Source organism: Bos indicus, chromosome 9 (genome assembly GCF_029378745.1).
Source record: "Bos indicus isolate NIAB-ARS_2022 breed Sahiwal x Tharparkar chromosome 9, NIAB-ARS_B.indTharparkar_mat_pri_1.0, whole genome shotgun sequence".
Lineage (NCBI taxonomy): Eukaryota > Metazoa > Chordata > Mammalia > Artiodactyla > Bovidae > Bos > Bos indicus.
This window is the reverse complement of record NC_091768.1, coordinates 74,391,280-74,405,160: the sequence shown is the minus strand read 5'-3', so window position 1 is coordinate 74,405,160 and position 13,881 is coordinate 74,391,280. Positions and strand designations below refer to the sequence as shown.

The following is a 13,881-nucleotide window of genomic DNA, read 5'->3' as shown; positions in this document are numbered from 1 at the left end:
AGTGGTAAAGAATCCGCCTGTGATGCAGGAGACCCAAGTTCAACCCCTGGGTTGGGAAGATTGCCTGGAGAAGGAAATGGCGAAGCACTCCAGTATTCTTGCCCGGAAAATCCCATGGACAGGTGGCCAAGAGTCGGACACTAGCTGTCTCACTTTATAGTGCAGCAGAAACTAACACAACACTGTGAAGCAATTGTGTGCGTGTGCGTGCTCAGTCATCTGTGTGCCAGGCTCCTCTGTCCATGGGATTTCCCAGACAAGAATACTGGAGTGAATTTCCATTTTCTTCTCCTTGGGTCTCTCTGACCCAAGGATTGAACCCACGTCTCCTGTGTCTCCTGCACTGGCAGGCGGATTCTTTACCAATGAGCCACCTGGGAAGCCCAAAGCAATTATACTCCAATTTAAGAAAAGAAAAGGAAAAAAGAAAGTTAGTAGGAGCACCTAAGAACTATTTCACAGCATGTTACATAACCCAAGGATTGAAAGATACATCTGAACTTTTTGTTTTTCCCCAAGTCAGTCAGGTTAACACTTGAAAACTCATCTGTAATTCTAGAACACATTTCTCACTTATGCTAATATATGACACTTGGCATTTTATTTTCATTTGTAAGTTATTTTTCTTCAAGTGTGGATAAAAGTCCATTGATATGTCAAGTCTGACTCTTTGCTTAGAAAGACCCAAACAAAAATATAACAGTGGGAAGTGGAAAGGGATAAATAACCCTAAGAAATGACCCTTCATTTTGATCCCTTAAGGCTTTACTTTGCTGACAACTTAAAAAATGCACATGTAATTGCTTCCTGGGAAGAGAAAGCAGGAGTTGGTAAAATGGGATTGCAAGTGCTTGAAACAAAGATAAAATAGGAGATTCATCTGCTGCTCCCGTGTTCCTTTTTAAAGATGAGTGTTGGGATTTATGTCTGCCTTTTCTTGGATTGTCTGTTACAATAGGGGACTTTTATTAGCTCTGCAAAGGAAGCAATTTAGTGGTCCTGTAGATTTCTCTTCTATTTGGATGAAAGAAAAAAAACTAGAAATCTTTGGGCATCAACTTTTTTAGGGGAATTATCTTTGCTGTCACCACTCAAAAGAGTAGGCTCATAAACTGGGAGGCAAAAACATGTTGTCCTCCTAAATCTTTTTCTTAGAGACAATGTAGGTCTACCGGATAGAAATTCAGCAAAATTGAAAAGCTACATCGGTATTCAAATTATAGGACATTTATTGTTCCAGTTGGAACATGTTTGTTCGGATTTAAATAGTAACGTTATTGTTCTGGTATGATTTTCAATTTATCAATCAAAATTATGTTCTTTCATTTAAGAAATATTTGTTTTGTGTTTTCTGTACTATACTTTGGAGAATACACTAGAAAGGATAGCTACTCCTGTTATCAAGGAGCTTATGGGTCAAAGGGTGAGGGACATGTTGGTTCTTGCTAATATTTAGCGAGTGCTTTCTGTGTGCCAGTCTTTCAAGTGCTTTATATGTATGAACTCTTTCCATCTTCAAAAGCTGTATGAAATAGGTAATATTTTTTAATCATTATTTTACCAATGAAGAAACCGAGGCACAAAAAGTTTAGAAACTTGCCTGAGGTCAGACATCTCAGTCAGTTCAGTCGCTCAGTCGTGTCCGACTCTTTGTAACTCCATGGACTGCAGCACACCAGGCTCCCCTGTCCATCACCAACTCCGGAGTCTGCTCAAACTCGTGTCCATCGTGTCAGTGATGCCATCCAAACATCTCATCCTCTGTCTCCTCCTGCCTTCAATCTTTCCCAGCATCAGGGTCTTTTCAGATGAGTCAGTTCTTCGCATCAGGTGGCCAAAGTATTAGAGTTTCAGCTTCAGCATCTGTCCTTGCAATGAGTATTCAGGACTGATCTCCTTTAGGATGGACTGGTATGATCTCCTTGCAGTCCAAGGGACTCTCAAGAGTCTTCTCCAACACCACAGTTCAAAAGCATCAGTTCTTCGGTGCTCAGCTTTCTTTATGATCCCACTCTCACGGCCGCACATGACCACTGGAAAAACCACAGCTTTGAATAGACGACACTGTGTTGACCTTTGTTGTCAGACACCGAGGAAGTGGTACATTCAAGCCACAAGCTCAAACAGGTTAACCACAATGTTATATTATACCTCAAGTTGGACAGAAAAGACATACACATATCAATAATAATAAATAACTAATAATCACTAAAAAAACGAAATGATAAATGGGGAGATCATTCTGGGTTGATATGGTCAAGGAATCCTTGATGATATGAAACCAAAATTAGATCTGAACAATGTCATTTATATTGTTGTCGTGGAGCTGTGCCTTAGTATATGGGAGGTTCTGAGAAGCACGCAGGAGAGGAACTTGGGTGTTTAATTCACTGCGTCTCAAACTTCTTTGGCTATGAAGCCATTTAAAATTTTTTTAATTTTGACCACCTGGCGCAGCTTGTATGTTAGTTACTCAGTCGTGTTCTCCAGGCAAGAATGGGTAGCCATTCCCTTCTCCAAAGGATCTTCCCTATTCAGGGATCAAACCCGGAGTCTTCTGCATTGGAGCAGATTCTTTACCATCTGAGCCACCGGGAAAGCCCTTATCAGCTCTTATTTCCTGAGCAGGGATTGAACCAAAGCCCCCTGCAGTGGAAGCACGGAATCTTAACCACTGGACTGCCAGGGAAGCCCCAGAAGCCATTCCCAACGCCCGCCCCAAGGAATACTTAATAAACATCTTTTTAGCGTATGCATTGTCAAGCATAATTTGGGAGAAAAGAATCTACTTTAGAATCATTTATTTACAAAGGCTCCCCTGGATTCTCCACATTTGCTGTCAGTGGCCAGAAAGGATCTAATATTACAGGGGGAAGGGCCACTGGAAATGTCTGTGGATAGAATTTATAGGGTATGAATGGAATTCATGAAAACTTGACAGGATATCAAGTTTTGTTTGTTAACCAAATAACTGGGGTTGTATTATTATCACTACCTCTAGGAAAGCCTTGATAGATTGGTTTTCTCTGGCTAGGCTGAGGAGCATTTTACTTTACATACAGAAAAGACAGTTCTGCTTTCCAGTGGCTCAGACAGTAAAGAATCTACCTACAATGCAGGAGACCCTAATTCCATCCCTGGGTCAGGAAGATTCCCCTGGAGAAGGAAGTGGCAACCCACTCCAGTATTCTTGCCCGGAGAATCCCATGGACAGAGGAGCCTGACAGGCTATATAGTCCACGGGGGTCGCAAAGAGTTGGACACGACTTAGCAACCAACACTTATTTAAATGTCCCTGGTCTTCTATCATTAGTACCCTAGGGACAATGTCTTCTTCTATAGTCATTTTTTACAACATTTTGTCCATATTATAAGGATTGTTTTATAGTCAAACTGGTCACCTGTAAATATAATCATGCTCAATGTCTATTAATGGACCTTGTGTTTTCTTTGGCACAAAAAAGTACAACCAGAGAAACCGAAAGTCATACTCCAACTCCCACTTTGTAAATTTTTGTTCTTTAAACGATGTAAGAATTTCTATCTGTTAAGTATCCTCTTTCTGCTAGAAACTGTGCTATATGTTTGTGTATGTCTTCTCATTTTGACCTCACACTGCCCTAGGAGGTAGGTGGTATTCCCATTTTACACATGAGGGAATGGAGGCACAGAGACATGAAGTCTTCTGCCTGGGGTTAAATAGTAAATGATCAAGGAGTTTGAATTCTGGTTTGCCTTCAAAGCCCACACTTGAAACTCCATCGGATCACTTCCTTAAAAGGAAAAAATTACTGGAGATTAAATCAGCACTTGCAATACTAGAATTTAAAGTATTTCAGGGAATTGAATCAAAGATACACCATTCCTTAGATGACTAAGCAAGGCAATCATTACATTGTCAAACCATATCAGCTAAAACTTAAAAGTTTTTTTCTAATAGTCTCTCTGACTTACTTGAAAAAAAAAAAAAAAAAAAAAGACCATCATATACTGTTTCATAGCTAAAAGCTCCTCGTTTAGTCATTCTTCTAATGTTTGTCCATTACATTCCTAGGGAGGCAGGATGGAGCCTTCTCCCTTCTTCGACATGTTATTAGGAAATGCCTCTGTTTTCTGGCCTGCTCTGGGACAGACAATAAGCTTTAGCTTAGAACACGTTTGGAGGTGTGTGAGGGAGTCAACCAAGTGTGCCTGGAGGTACCAGTCCATGCCTGCTCCTGCAAAGCCCATGAAAGCCCAGCAAACTTCTGGGGACTGACACAGAGGACCAGAGCCATCACCAGCTTGATGTGGGACTTTAGTGGCACAGATGCAATGTACATAAATGACTCTCATTTTTGTTCTTTGGAGCTGTTTCCTTCTCAGAAATTTCTGACAAAACTGCTAACAAAAGATACGTTAACTTCTATTCTAGAATATAGAGGATTGAACAGAAAAGTAGGCTGTAGCTAAGGCAGGAGGTTTCATCAGATAGTCTTTTTTTTTTTTTTTTTAACAATTTTGCCAATAAACAGGCAAAAAAAAAATACAGGAGTGAGTCTAACTTCCCAATGTAAGATCCCTAGCATTCTTTACTACATTATTCCCCATACATTATCCACATTCTTACCCATGTATGAATGGCTATTTGTGAAGTGTCTGATAATTTAAGAGGAGAGAACTTGCATGTATTAAAAGCCTACCACGTACCAGACAGAGTGCTGGGTGCTTTTTGTATGCAATCTCTTTTATTTTTTGAAAGGTTTTAAAAATTAATTAGCTTATTTTTGGCTGCACTGAGTCTTTGTTGCTGCACATGAGCTTTCCCTAGCTGAGATAAGTGGGTGTTGCTCTTCGTTGCTGTGCACAGGCTTCTCACTGTGGTGGCTTCTATTATTGTGGAGCACAGGCTTTAGGCGTGTGGCCTCAGTAGTTGTAATGCACGGGCTTAGCTGCCCAGCCGCACGTGGAATCTTCCTGGACCATAAAGATACAACACTGTTTCTGGGAAACATGGATAGTTTTTGTGTGTGTTTTTTTTTTTTCATTTCTCCTCTATTTCCAGATAGATTTAGACACTCAGTTGTCCTGCCTGAACTGTTCTGTTGTTCTTGGTGGCTTCCAATCCTGAAATACAAGACTATATTTTTCACCAGTAAGTCTGCTATGGTTCCACAACCTAAAGCATTGTACATTATTCTCATTCATATATGAATTTGACAAATGTGGATCAGAAAACTATCAGGACTCAGAGGAAAGGCAGAATTCAATGATGGCCCTTTCCCCCTAATTGGCAAGTGATAGCTTTATGGACATGGCTGTTTCTGCAGCATCCAGTGGAATCAATCACATGAGTCATGTCTGTAGCAGTGTTCTTGACCTTGACCTTGAATGTGACTGGTTGGCTGATAACATGTTACCTGGTGAAAATCAGAGTATTTTTCATAGTGTGATATTTTTAAGAAATTATCTTTATTTTTCATTGTTTACCTAGACATGCCAATGAATATTTAGGCCACATTTTGAGCAAAAACTCACAAGGTGTTTGTTTGTTTGTTTTCCAAACTTCACGTGTGTACACAAACAACACAATTTTAAGGGTTTGCATAAAAGAACAAAGCATAAGAAATATAGTGAGATACAAGCTCATAACCAATGTTCCAATCAGTGAGCAGATCTGATTCAACATGAGAAAAGTTTACAAAACAAGTCTGTGGTTTGTAGGAAGCACTATCTGGTGACGTGTTGCGGGACACGATCCTCATCCCATCGCGGGAAGCCTTAGGCAGGTAGAGCGGGATGTTCACTCGGCCTCTCAGGGAGTGACGGGCAGGTCAGTGTTTCAGGAAAAAGGTTCTGACTGACTGCGTGTGCTGTCAAAAGGAAAAGCAGGCTTTGTCCATCAGGGCTGGCAGTGATATCTATTCTCTCTTTTGATTTTAACTTTACCTGAACCCTTTGATTCCCTTCTTCTCAAGCATTGAAGGAATTAAACTTGGGAAGTCAGCAAGTGACGATCCAGGGACTCAGAGAAAAAAAAAATGTGAAGATAAAGTCCCCAGATGATCCAACAGCTGTGTCTTAATTAGTAATCGGACTCCTTCTATTGAAAGATTGCAAGACAGCCACCAGTAGGCAGGAAAAAAGAAAACAAATGTTTTCACAATTAAAAAAAAAAATGGATCTAGGAACCTATATGGTTGAAGGAAGGAGACAAATGTAACTAGTTTATGCCTCACATCTCATTTTGCTTCAGATTTTTATTGTACTAGTAGCTGCTTCATAGGCTTAACTGTTAAATATTTGGTAGTTTTCTCTGTGAGTTCTTCTTTAAGACCTAAAATACTTGTGTCCTATAAATTTGAAACTACGAAAAATGCCTCCAGTCTTATTTATTTAAATTATGATATAAATATTGTTTAAACAAGGTTCGTTTTCTAAACTCAAAGGAGAGGTTCCATTAGCTAAAACAGTGTCTTCTTCCTTATCTTTCCTGTATCTTCCCCAGTAATTGCTTTCTTTGATTTGATCTCATGAAAATTAGAGTACTCAAAAGTCCTCTGCATCACCAAACCAAAATAAGCGAGTTTGGAAGCAGAAATACATTCAATGCGTTCTCTTTTGAGGACTCACCAAGCTAAGAGCTTCAGAGTATTAAAGCCATAAAGAATCCTGTCAGTTTATAGTTATTACAAGAAAAAAAAAAACCCAAAAAAACAAACCCAAAGTTAGTGTTAATTTTTCACAACTTCCCTTCTTACCCATATCAATAATTTCAACTTATTATCCACCCATTTCATGAGGTTTTCACACTTTCTTTAGGACCTTCTGACCATCCCTCCTACTTTAATGAAACTACAACCAACTTTCCAATTCACCCTAAACCTTAATTCTGCAAGCCTCGGCCTTTCTGCAGGAACTTAATACAATCCAGTCAAGTTTCTCACATTTCATTTGTATGTTAGGAGGGAAAAAAAAGAGCTGCACTTAGGAAATGAGAGTTAGCTGAGGTTCTATCAGCTTGCGAAACAGCTTGATAGTAGCAGAAACAATCATATTATCATTCTCCCCACTACCACACTGTTGAAGATAAAAAGAAAGGGGGCATTGCCAATTTTCATCTAACATTAGTTATGCAGGAACTTCTAAAGAAAAGGTTCAATGCACGGAGTTTAGCTGACTAGAGAAGAATGCTGTAACAAACTGACTTTCCAGCCAAGTATCTGCAGAAAAAATGGCAACAAAATTCCAAGGTGACTCTGCTAGCTAGAGTCATAATTAACCACAGTAACCTGCGAGGAAGGTAAACTCTACCAGACGGTGGAAATATTTTCTTTCCTTAAATGATGTTAATGTCTGCTAAACAGTTGGGTAGTTCATATGAAATGAAAGAGAAAGAAAAATCCAGTTACTATTAACACCAAAGAAATTCACGCCAACCGTAAACCAAAGGTGCTTTGGTACTACAGCCGGAGCAGACGATGGTGTTACAGGGGAGCAGGGAAGTCCCTGATGGGTTATGGAAGGTTATGGAAGCTGACAGGGTTATGGAAGGCTGGTGAGACCTGCCATGCGGCCCATGAGGCCGACACACCACCATGTCCTTGACAGGAGCTGTAGAAACACACGCTAATCAGCTGGCTTGCTAAAACAGAGTGCAACATCGCTGTGCTGAAAGTGACTTCAGGCTTGTTGAAGGGTCTTGTTCATCTGAGGAAACCATGCTTGGTGCCATAGATTAGACACTATGGTCTCAAGTGGAATGCATGTGAAGTTTCCAAAATATTTCCTCAAAGATTTTATTCAGTTTTGGTTTGTGACCTTAGCTGGAAAGCATCAAGATGGACATGGGGAGGCAGTTCAGAAGGACATCTGTGAGGATTTAAGTTGGGCAGCTTTCAGAAGATGAAAAGGTGTTTAAAGTTAAGGCCTTTATCTGCAAACAATAGTATATTAATAAACTCTATACCATATTTACAAATGCATTCTCTTGTATTAAAACTAACAGTATTCTGTTCACAGTGCCATTGTTTATACAGGTAGCAATCCCATAATACTCATGTATTTTGGCATGGGAATCAGTAGCGCTTGATATTTACAGAAGATGTACAGGTGTGAAAATAAACATGTCACTGAATCTGAGTTATTGATAAAAGACAGATTGACTAATGGTGCAAAGGAATGAACTGTACAGCACCTTCCCCTCGCATAGGATAGGAAACGTGGTTTCTTAAATTGAGAAGATGCCAAATCTCTGACCCAAAGTGGCATGGACTTCATAACAAAACAATGAACCCCCTGTTCACGTTTGGGTACATGATTATCACGTTGAATAATCTTTGTCCAGAGTTTTAGATCCATTGTCTAGTGCACAAAATAGAAAAGTTAAAAAGATTTATTATTATTTTATAATAATAATTATTATTAAAATAGAAGGTACTTTCTCTAACACTCTCTCTCGTTTGTGCTCTTGCACTTAAGACCAATATCCTTGGAGTTCCAAATATGCTGGTGTTTTTGTCATGCAGATCAGCAGTCTGATGGCCGAGGCTAAAATGCTCTGGACTCAGGAAGTGCCACCCGTCACAGTGTGACCCAGGGCCCGAAGGGCCACGGCAAGAGCACCTCTTTCTTACTCCCTAGTCTTCTCCTCCAGGGCCAAGCCGGTCCCTGGAATCAGCTCCCTCATCGTGGAATGGAGTTGCTCATTTCGGCAGCTAATGCTGAGGTGACGGATGGCTTCTGTACACTTGGGAAAAGGAGGGAGGCAGGTGAGTGGGAGGAGGGTGGATTCCGAAAAGCTCCTGGATGATGTCCAGAGAGGGGCCGGATTGATCAGCAAGAGCCCCTCGAAGCATCCGCCCTCCCAGAGGCCTCTGCGCAAGGAGGCTGTCAATCTCAGTGTGCAGAGCAGGGCGCAGGCCTGGCGGGCCCTACGGGGCGTCGCCTTCGGTCACAGTCTGCTCCTCGTCCTCAGTCCCTGGGCCTTTGTGGTCCGGGCTGCCATCGCCACTGGTTCTGTGCTGTTTGGGCAACAGGCTCTTCCACTGGGCTTTGTTGTGCGCGAGATGGCTTAGCATGCTCTCAGACAGGGCGCTGTGTCCTGTGAAGTGGGCCCATTCCCGGAAGAGGGGCTCCACGATGTAGGTCATGAAACCTGAAACAGGCAAGGCCAACGTCATCACCAGCAGGGCAGTAAGACCACTTCTCACACGATTGGGCCCATGATGTACTCGGCCCCAGGGGTATGGAGGCCTCCAAGATGTAGTCCCTGCCCTCAGCCTAGGAGCATAAGGTAAGTCACCTTAGGCTTGGCATTTAATCTCTCTATGCCTCTGTTTTTGCATTTGTAAAGTGTTAAGAAGGGTACCAAACCCACAGAGTTGTTAGGACAATGAAATAACACATGTGAAATGCTTAGAAAGTTCCTGGCACATAGCAAACACTCAATAAATGTTGGCTATTACTATTTGAAGAAGATCCACTGGAGAAGGGATAGGCTACCCACTCCAGTATTCTTGGGCTTCCCTTGTGGCTCAGCTGGTAAAGAATCCGCCTTTAATGCAGGAGACCTGGATTCGACCCTTGGGTTGGGAAGATCCCCTGGAGAAGGGAAAGGCTACCCACTCCAGTATTCTGGCCTAGAGAACTCCATGGACTATATAGTCCATGGGGTCGCAAAGAGTTGACATGACTGAGCCACTCTCACTTTCATTTGAAGAAGGATAAAGACATATAAGGAAAAAAGTTAAAAAATAAAAAAATGAGCTAGAACTAAGGAAGGTGGCTGAGGGAGGGGAAGAAAGGGAGAGTGACACCAGGAAGCCACACGTGGTTGATTTAGACCATCTGAAGAGTTCATTCATACATTTACCCTGAAGATATTTCTTCAGGATTATCATTTCACATTTTTGTCTTACTTTCAATTACGTTAAGCAACCAGGTGTAGATAATAAAAGTTCATTAGTCTTCAAAACAGATTTTTTCCTGCATAAAAGTTCTGCTTGAATGATGAGATAAGATGGGTTGATATGAGACTTCTTTGTTAGCATGTCTGTTCTCTTAATTATTTTAGCCTTGTTAAACTTTCTGATCACGTCTCACTGTTAATGTGCTTTCCATATTAAGCATGATTTATTAAAGCAAAGATAATTTCCAGTCTAGGTTGGAATTATTGGATTCATCACAAATATATTTAGGTTTTATTGTATTTCCCTTGAAATGTTGGTCTTGGGAGAAGGGGACTTCTGTGGTATGGGGAGAGTCAAGTTTTTTCAGCACAGTGAAATCTTCTGACAACTATCCCTGTGTGTTTATAGGCATGTGAATTATTAGGCTTGACTGGATTATTTTTTTATTGGACAAACATCCTCCTTTGAGGATGCTCTGGAGATGAGAAAAGGATACGTTGATTCTAAATGTTAGTATATGTGTCTGCATTCTCTCATTAGATGTGAAATACGATTTAAATATTATAAGATGATGTTAGATAACTTGACTCTAAGGAGCAAAAAGTTAAGCCAGCGACTTACTGTGTACATTTTGATAAGGTTATGTAGGGAGCCAGACAATTAAGATTTCATTCTGTAATGTTCTTGCTTGCTATTCTAGACTACCTCCATATCTAATTTTGAATATATTGCATCTTAAGAGATATTATATATCTAAAAAGATAGTCTGCAATATTGTTACACTATTCTGAAGTTTAAGGTGTGAATATTTACCAGGTTTACCCTAAGTATTAAAAAGTTACAAATCCCACACTTAAAAATCCAGTACTTAAAAACTTGAGCTCATTTTTTTCCTGAAATTACTCTAGAGTTGCATCTCTATATTTCTACTCATTAGATATAAAGACCTCTTATAGGAGATAGGAGAGTGATTTTGAAGTCTGAATAGACACCGTGAGGCAGTTTTTCTCATGAAGCAAAGCTTCTGCATGATTAGATTCGAGGCTGTCGCAGAGGTCCCCACTGTATTTGTGCAAACTGACTCAGATGGTAAAGAATCCTGCCTGCAATGTGGGAAACCCAGGTTTGATCCCTGGGTTGGGAAGAGCCCCTGGAGAAGGAAATGACAACCCACTCCAGTATTCTTGCCTGGAGAATCCCATGGACAGAGGAGCTTGGTGGGCTACAGGATTGCAAAGAGTTGGACACGACTGAGCGACTAACACATTCACATTCACCTTGACTTTGTGGGGACGTTGTCCTCCTGAAGGGGTACATGTCGGGGAGGGGAGAAATGATGGCCTCAGAGTTAACAAGGATTAAAGAAAGCCTCTTTTTCTTTATCTTTCTAGCTTTTGTTTTTTTTAATGGCTTGCAAGATGTTAATTCCTCAACCAGGGATTGAACCTGGGCCCCAGGCAGTGAGACTGCCGAATCCTAACCACTCAACTGCCAGGGAATTCCTATCTCCTTATCTTTCTATGAAAGTCAGAGTGTTAGTCACGCAGTCGGGTCTGACTCTTTGTGACCCCAAGGACTACAGCCCTCCAGGCATCTCTGTCCGTGGGATTTCTGAGGCAAGAATACTGGAGTGGGTTGCCATTTCCTTCTCCAGGGGATCTTTTTGACCCAGGGATTGACCCAGGCCTCCCTCATTGCAGGCAGATTCTTTACACTGAGAAACACCAGGGAAGCCCATCTTTCTACAGGTTTCACCACTTGGAGATTCATTTAATTTAGCACCTTCTTTTTGAAAGGCAGAGTTTGATGGGAGTGGGGAGGAAGGTGGGTGAGGGGTGGATATTAAATCCTTGTTTCACTTGGGTAAATGTGAATTACTTAAGAAGAGAATCAGATCAAAGCCTGAGATGGCACTCAGGAAAACCTCATTGTGAATTGGGAAAGGAAAGAGAGAGGACATTTTCAGTCCCAAGGGAATCAGGACAGAGGAACTACCTGCATTATTCACACCCACTGGAAAAATACTTGTTCGGGAGGCTAGAGCGCACAGCTCCCATTAGACTCTGTTTATCTATCTGGGTTTTTGCAGTTTAGCCTGATATGCCCCTGCACACCACACCTCCCAGCTTTGAACCTACAGAGGTGGGAGATGTGGAATGGAGACAGAAAGATTTATTTGCTGAGGGTTGTTTTATAATCACTCTTTCTCTTTATTACTGGTGTGCTGGCGTAGCATCCACGGGATTTTCCTATGCACTCAATCCTCATCCCATTTTAAAAACAGGTATCTATGGTAACCACATTTTCCTGAGCTGAAAATCAGGACATATGATCTGACAAAATAAGTGTGTTCTCATGACAACAAGAGAATAGAATCTCGAAATCAAGTCTGTCTTTCAAATCCAGGTTGTGTGCTTAACAATGTGAGTGCTTTTCTCTGGGGGGTGAAAATGTCTTTAACAGGTGCCTGGCAAATTCCTTTCTAACCAGAGTTTAACAAACTGGGCCCCGGGATTAGGATTTGGGTTAGGGTCTATTTCCTTTGAATCGCATCTGCAGAATTTCCAATCAGATACAGCATTGGATCCAAGGAAGCTGAGATTGAATTCTGTTGATACTGCTGCCCTTCGCCCTCCCCAGCAATTCTGTAGCTTTCTCTGCTCTGGATGCTTCCTGGGTTTTGCTTTTTATAACAACACCCCTCTCCCTTTTCCAGGTGAAGGAATCAGTTTAATTGTAAACAAAACATAACAATATTAAGGGCAATTGGGAAAAAAATTATCAATAATTTCAGTGTTCCAATATATCTACTTTAATATTTGCATATTCCCTTCAGATTTTTAAAAACTAGATTAATTTTGTTCCTATTTCCTTAGGTTGACTTTGAGACTCTTTTGTGAGACTATGGATTCAATTTCACCCTCAGTAATTGGAAGCATATCATTCTAACTGCCTGGTTTTCTCAATTTTCAGCTGATATTTTTGGGTGCCCCGTGCCCTCCCAATCTCCAGACATTGAGCCTTGAGGCTTACTGCACTGTGACTGCCTTAAGTTGTCTTAAGGCAGTTCTGTCTAAACTGTCTTAAGGCAGTTAAGAAAAACTTAAAAACTGGTACATGTCAGGGCCATAGTTGATAAGTAAAAGAGTTCAAGTTCTGAGTTTGGTTTTAACTGGAGGAAACTGCAAGGAAAAGAAAGACTTGCTTTAAATGTAGATGGAATTGGTAGAGTGTTTAAAGAAGTGAGAGAAACGAATAGTTATTTTAAAGGAATTAGCATTACAGTTTAACACTTTATTGAAATTGACACTTGAGACTGTGGCCCTAAGAGAACAAGACTGAAAATACATTTTGAAGTGAAGAAGCATGGGACCCCACATCACATGTGTTTCTGGGCCTGAGTCTGGGGACCCAGGCTTTGAAATTATGCATTGAGGATGAAGGGTAGTGACCAAAATGGAAGGATCTGAAACTATAGATTTTCCATGTTTCAAGTCCTAAAGAGAGTGTGAGCTAATCTGACCTTCAGCAGCCAACAATTGATTCTTGTTATTTTCCTTCATTTGGTTTTGATTCAAGTCTAAACAACAAAGTTAATACAAGTTGTTTATTAAGGGTCCATAACAAAAACTTTACTCTAGTTTTCATCTGAATTGATAATTATTTAGTAGATAGGTCATGACTAGAGTGTTTATTTGGATTCGGTTATTCAAAGGGCTTTGATTAGTTCGGATCTTTCAAAAGCTGCGTGTAGATCTTCTTTGTGACTCTTGGCCGAGGTGCCAAAATTATTCATTTAAAATTACAATTGAGCTCAACTCACCAATTTGTATACTAGGGATTGAATCTTTCTGTTGATTGCAAAGAGGACTGATTTCCAGTTCAAATTTCTGTTCAAGATCACCTAAGAAGAAAGAAGAAGAAACACATTGGTAATGGAGAACTTGCAATTGTTAATGGTCTAGTTGGAAGGAGTTACCTGGGAATTACT

The 13,881-nt window shown here is 40.7% G+C and overlaps 1 protein-coding gene across 3 annotated transcripts in view; it reads right to left on the bottom strand.

The window, feature by feature from the left end:
* Positions 1–5,432: 5,432 nt before the first annotated feature.
* Positions 5,433–13,881, bottom strand: part of PDE7B (phosphodiesterase 7B) — a 348,288-nt gene continuing 339,839 nt past the window's right edge. For all 3 annotated transcript variants that reach the window (XM_019967483.2, XM_019967484.2, XM_019967482.2), the window contains 2 exons: positions 13,714–13,794; positions 5,433–9,136 (listed from right to left, as the gene is read on the bottom strand). In XM_019967483.2, the coding sequence (XP_019823042.1) occupies positions 8,913–9,136; positions 13,714–13,794 (305 nt within the window). In that variant the 3' untranslated portion in view covers positions 5,433–8,912. The remainder of the gene's footprint in view (positions 9,137–13,713; positions 13,795–13,881) is intronic.